Source organism: Corvus brachyrhynchos, unplaced genomic scaffold (assembly GCF_000691975.1).
Source record: "Corvus brachyrhynchos isolate BGI_N302 unplaced genomic scaffold, ASM69197v1 scaffold255, whole genome shotgun sequence".
Classification (NCBI taxonomy): Eukaryota; Metazoa; Chordata; class Aves; order Passeriformes; family Corvidae; genus Corvus; species Corvus brachyrhynchos.
In genome coordinates this window covers 254076-260075 of record NW_008238358.1, presented here as the reverse complement: position 1 = coordinate 260075, position 6000 = coordinate 254076, and the positions used below count along the sequence as shown (strand labels likewise).

The following is a 6000-nucleotide window of genomic DNA, read 5'->3' as shown; positions in this document are numbered from 1 at the left end:
AGCTTTTACTCCAATCACAAATGTATTGTCTGCTTTGAAGAGAACTAAAATGGAAATAACCTCTTGCTGGTAATCTTTAGCTGTAATTGAGTATCATTTGGAATGCACTCATTTAAACTTTCAGAAAACTGATGGTGATGGATTATTGAATACAGCAAGGAGGTACCCATTCTGGTATGCAGTTTTTGAGTTGGAAAAGAGAAGGGGACTGCTGGCTGAGTACTCCAGAACTAAGACTGCAGCAGAGAACATCCATTTGGGAGATATTTTCACAATTAGCAAAACAACCAACCAAAAAACCAATGAACAATCAAATAAAACAAAACTAAAAACCCCAACCAAATAAAAAAACCCCACAGGTAAGTCTTGGGAGATTTTTTTCTAGCCAGAAATGAGTAAAGTTTACCACAAAACAAGTCAGTGTTGATACCAAATATGAGAGGCTCCAAAAAACTGGAGACTTTTTTGCACTCTTGCATGATAAAATACTGGCTCTTATTTAGTAAGAGCATGGTCCTGTTGGAAAATTCTAATGGGACCTAACCCAGAAACATGAGCTTTAAACAAATAGTGTTTACAATGTTACTTAACCTCAGAGAAGTTAATATATGTTAAGACTAAGATACAGGATCTAACTAACAGATTTTGCACATAAAGGCATTTGGAACACAAGTTTAATGTAAGATTTCTGAAAGCTTTAGCTTTAAATACTCAAAAGAAAATGAAAAAATAATTTTAAATGACCACTATTTAGAAGATGTTTGTGAATGCTTGATTGTAAGTTAAATGTAACAATTTAAAAATGTTAATATTTTGGTTCATATAATATTCACACCACTTTCTTCTCTACATAAACTAATAATTTTCCTGGGGTTCTTTGCTTATTTGTTTTCAAGTCTGAAAAACAGGAAAGTCCTCACACTGAATTCTTCCACAGCATGCAGGAAAAAAACCCTAATTTTATGATCAGGCTCTCAACCACTTAGTAGGAACTAGCAACAGAAAGGCTCCTACTGCTGTATACAAACTACTCTGAATGTTGCTCTAGGAATTCAACACCTGAAGCAAACAATGCAATTGCTTAACTTGGTATCTATGTTGGCATCGGTTTCATTTCATTTACAGCTTTAAATTGATTCCAAGTTATTTGTAGGTGCAATTTTTTTTCTTAAAGAAACGTCTGTCACACATTACACAGCTCAGTGCTTGTCACTTATTACGGCTTTGATTTAAGTATTTCTGAAAGATAATTTTTATCACATTCAATTTTCTGAAGATTCCTAGTAAATATTTTAATTGTATGGACAACATTAGTCCTAGAATATGTCACTTTTGAAAAAGATGAGTTTGTTTTCTGAGTGTTATGGTGACAGCACACTTGGATATATTGCTTTGATTACTTCCTTTGTTTTCTTAGGCTTCTCTTTGTTAGGAATGTATCCAAAAGCCCTACATCACAAACAGCAGCAGGTTAAATCACATTTATCTGAGCTGATAGCTTTAAGTGCACAAAGCAAGAGGCAGATAAGCTGAAATGGCAGCATCAATCATTTTCCACGAGAAAGACTCCTGCATTTAGTTGTTATGACCAACTGCAAAGGAAGGCTGCATGCATCAATGAACCTCATTATAAAGCCAGAACTTAAGTTCAAAGATGTCAAAGTCAAAAACATTCACCATTACAATTCACACACTTTTCTTTATCATACAACCTTATGTTCACCTACCAACCTCACCTTTCTCCTCTCCTTGATCTTCACACCATTAACATTATGATCAGGTCAAAGTTGCATTTTCTTAAGCATCCATGTCCTTTATCACTTTGAAGTTTAGCATCCTGGACCATCCTTTTGTCACAAAACCATGGCCATACTGATCCACTTTGCTGTTGGATTCTGTGATCTTGGAGCTGACAGATTCTATGGTCTCTGTAGTGCAATAAGAGTCAAGGGTCTCAAGGAGAAAATGCAATCCCAGCATTGTGATCCACATTCTAAAGCTAAGGAATTAAAATGTGGAAGACCTTCAGAAACAATGAACAAAATGGGCCATTTGGACAGAATCCAAATTACTCAAAACTTGAAACAGAAGAGAGAGGTGATGTTCCACAGGGCAACTGAATGACCTGGAGTTGGCAGTGAGCCACATCAGTCAAACCAAAACAGCTTTCTGTCAGAACTACTATAAAATATGCTTAGTCTGAATGTCATAATACAATTAAAAAAGAATGGCAGTACTTTGAGAGCACCTGCATTTCCTTCCAAGACATTTAGAGTTCTCCAATTTGAAAAATCCTCCCAGGCTTCACAGGTGAAGGCGAGGAACTATGGTGAGGAACTGTGGCAGTCTCTGATTTTATCTATTTTCCATAGACAATGCTTTTTCTCTTGGTTCTTGTTTAACTTGGCTCACACAGGTAACAACACCCTCTGTATTTTCTTCAGCTTAAAAACAAAACAAAAATCAAACATTGAAGTTCAAACTCCATTGACAATGCTTCAGCCCTAATAACTGTGCATTTAAAAGAAAAGTATTTCAGGAACTCAAGCTAATAGGTAAGGCACATAGGAAATTTACTGCTTTTTAGCTGGTCAGCCAGTTGTGTCACCTACTGTGCTCTAAGCCATTGCAAGTTGACATGAACTTACTGGAGTAAGGCCCCCCTCAAGTAACAATATTTAAAACAATTTATAAAAAAAAGTTTGGAGATATAAAATCACTTTCACACAAAATGTCTTTCCTCTTTCCCATGGAAAAATAAAGCTGCCATCTTAATTCTTGTTTTTGTTATGAGGGACTTTTTTTTTGAAGGAGAATGAAGAAATAGGGGTGCTATTGCTGAAAAAATTGGCTCTAAAGCACACTGGTTTACAGAATGACTTACACTTCAGGCACAATTGGCCACTTCTTTTGAGTAAAACAGGATTTCTTTAAAAATTCACTTACAAGAAACATTTGATAGGTTCTCTGAAATTCTTTTACTCTGCAAAAAAAAGAATTTCTCAGGAGAGAAGTCAAATTCAATTATAAAATGGAAAGCAACCAGTTACACAAACTTTTGAGTACAAGTAGAAAATGCCTTAAATTTAACTTTGACAATACTGTCACAGCAAAAGAATCCATTACTACCTTAACACATATAAGTTTCAGTATATTTCCTCAACTACCCTTAATTTATACTAAATTCTGTAATATTCTGAAAATGAAAATCTAAGAATACATGAAGAAATAAAAAGGAATAAAGTTTTGCTGACCTGCAAAAGTCATTGGTACTTATCGAGATGGTAATTACTGCTATGTCATTATGAAGGTGTAGCTATGATCTAGAACATCTTTACCTACATGTTCCTGCAGAACTACTCAAGATCCATCTTTTTAGAAGTCACAGATGACATGAGAAAATAATACAGAAATAACAAAGCATTGCACACAAATGTTTCAGACTCTGGGTAGGTAAAAGACCATGTTGTGCTGATTTCTATGTGCTCCATATCTAATAGGTCTTCTTCATCAAGAATTAACAACCAATCTGTGAGAATGCAAGCACCCGTTCCCAATCAGTTCCTATGGCTGAGAACTCAAAGACTGTATTTATATTTGATAGCAATGGTTTTAAAGAGCCTTCCATTTTCACATAAAGCTATTTATGGTGTTTATTGTGTAGTTTTTAAAAACTGTTTTCAAACAGAAGTTTGAAATTCCCAGCAATTACATACAAATTTATCTGATCACTTCTAAAACATACTGATGACTACAGAATACTATTAAAACATAATTGAAAATTTTCAGAGATCTGCTGGGATTGTGTAAACAAAGAAGCCTTCAAACCCCCCATATTTCTTTCCAAAGAGTTCTAACTAGATTCAATATCCATTATTTTCTATTCTTATTTCTCCCTAAAAAAATAATTTTGAAGATCATAATTACAGCTAAATACTAGGATTTCTGGCAAAAATACTGTGCTTAACATAGCAGTTGGTATTTGGTCAAAGAAACTGACTAGCATCTTTTTACAGCAAAAAATAAGTTTGGGGTTTTTTTGTGGGTTTTGTTAATTTATTTTGGTTTGTCATTTTCTTCCTTTGTTTTAACAGTAATAACTAATTAGAATTGTCTGAAAGAAGTCTGTGTTGGAGTTCCCCACTATCAACACATTTACCTCCTATCTTCAAGATACACAGAACAAAATCCACTTTATTTTCTATATTTACATATTATTGAGAAAACTGCAACTTACTAAGTGCTGGATGGCTGTCCACAATCTGTACTGGAATAGTCTGTACATCTCCTAAGAGAATCTGATGGACTCCTCCTTCAAGGTTTCTGGAGTCATCCACCCCTCCAGCTGGTACCAGCTGGCCCATGGCAACCAGACTCTGATCAGAGCCAGGCAGAGTCCCAAAAGCAGGAGCAGCAGCACTACGCTGTGTTAGGCCAGCACCTGCTTGCAGGCTGTGCCCCTGACTAAGTGCTAGAGAATGGCTGGTTATTGCACTCCCTAGGGAATCCAGGAAACTCGAAGGGCTGGGAGGGGAATGGTTATTTACAGCTATCAGGGCCGTTGATCCGTTTGTTGAGGTAAATGTTGACTGCAGCTGTAATCCCTGTGAAAGAGAAGGCAGAAGTACCAACATACCAGTATTTACAGCAGAAGCAGCTTGCATTTAACAGCATGTATTGTATTTATTGGAACTAGATAGCCTCTGACTTTCTACTTATTATCTCTTTTGAACACTCAATCCTAGCAACTCTAGGCTCAAAATGTGCTTGAAAACAATTAAGACAACAAAATCCAGCAGCATTTAGAAGACTGCTGATGACCATAAAGCTCTAATTTTGGATTGATATGCAGTTTCAGATCCCTCCCCAGTACTGCCCATTCCCACAAGAGATGGGTATTATAAGCTAAGCACGCTGCTTTAAATAAACTGGTGTGAGGTAGAGCCAGGCTGTCCTCAAAAAGAAAGGGAAACAGCAAGTAGAACAGAATCTTACTACAGACTGTACTTCTAGCAAAAAGATCATGCATTTTATTGGGTTTCAGGAAATATGAAGGCAGCTTTTCAAAGCAGTTAAGGAAGAAGGATAAGAGAGCCAGCTTTGAAGGGAGATAAGCTTTAGAAGAAGCTCTTTTAGCATGACATTCTTATCCCTCTCTCTTCAGCCCTTCAACCTGCAAGTTTAAAGCTCTGAGCTAGGAGCAGTTTCAGGATTTTAAGGTATTTTCTTGAGAGGCTGGAGAAGGATTTAAAAGGAATAAACAAGACTGTCTCATCTCCCCACTGTTTTGCAGCATTTTCATTATAAAATGACTGGACTGTGTGGAAAATGAATAGGTACTTGGTTTGAGGTAGAAACCCACTACCTTTATCCTCTTGGTTTTGCCTTCACAAGGGACCCTACCTTCGAAGTGTCAAAAGATAGTAGTGGGATCCCCTGTACCACAGCTCTGTGCTAAATGTGATGTGCAAGAGCGACCAGACTAAGAGCTGGCAGCTACCTCAAAGTCTGTGTTACCCAGCTACTGTCTGGCATCAGGTGAGAGGGAACTTGCTGTTCTCAGCTCGCCTTCAGCACTTCCAGCACAGCATGTTTGATGTTCTGTAAATGACTTGACTGTACCTGAAGTTGTGCAAATATCTTGGGCTGAAGTGAAGAGAGTGAAGACAACAGCTGAGCTGTTTCTGGTGTCAAGGACTCCCCACTCTGGTTGGATTCTGCTTTGGTGATGACTGACTCCCCTCCTGAGCTCCCTACAGTGTCAAAGTGAGGAAGCACACAGTTATGACAAATCTCTTCTGTTTAATAAAAGCCACCCCTGTGAACCAAACAAACTCCCTTCAATCTCAATACAGATATCCAGAAGACACATATATACATACATATATATGCTGTTCTCTTTGCAGAACTTGGATGCTAAAGAAAGAAGACTGGGTATGACAAAAAGACAATACTGCAGGAAGATTGTATGTATCTGTACAGACCAAAAACCAGAGGCAC

At 37.2% G+C, this 6000-nt stretch overlaps 1 protein-coding gene across 26 annotated transcripts in view; it reads right to left on the bottom strand.

Moving 5' to 3' along the window:
- The window catches only part of CARF (calcium responsive transcription factor), a 38550-nt gene that overhangs the window by 8998 nt on the left and 23552 nt on the right, over positions 1–6000 (bottom strand). For 17 of the 26 annotated variants that reach the window (XM_017735674.1, XM_008634683.2, XM_017735654.1 and 14 more), the window contains 3 exons: positions 5623–5753; positions 4238–4604; positions 1–2444 (listed from right to left, as the gene is read on the bottom strand). The exon at positions 1–2444 is cut by the window's left edge. In XM_017735674.1, coding sequence (XP_017591163.1) covers positions 2356–2444; positions 4238–4604; positions 5623–5753 — 587 coding nt within the window. In that variant the 3' untranslated portion in view covers positions 1–2355. Of the gene's footprint in view, positions 2445–2946; positions 4605–5622; positions 5754–6000 lie in introns of all 26 variants that reach the window. The other 9 variants (XM_017735653.1, XM_017735657.1, XM_017735662.1 and 6 more) reach the window with 2 other exon arrangements.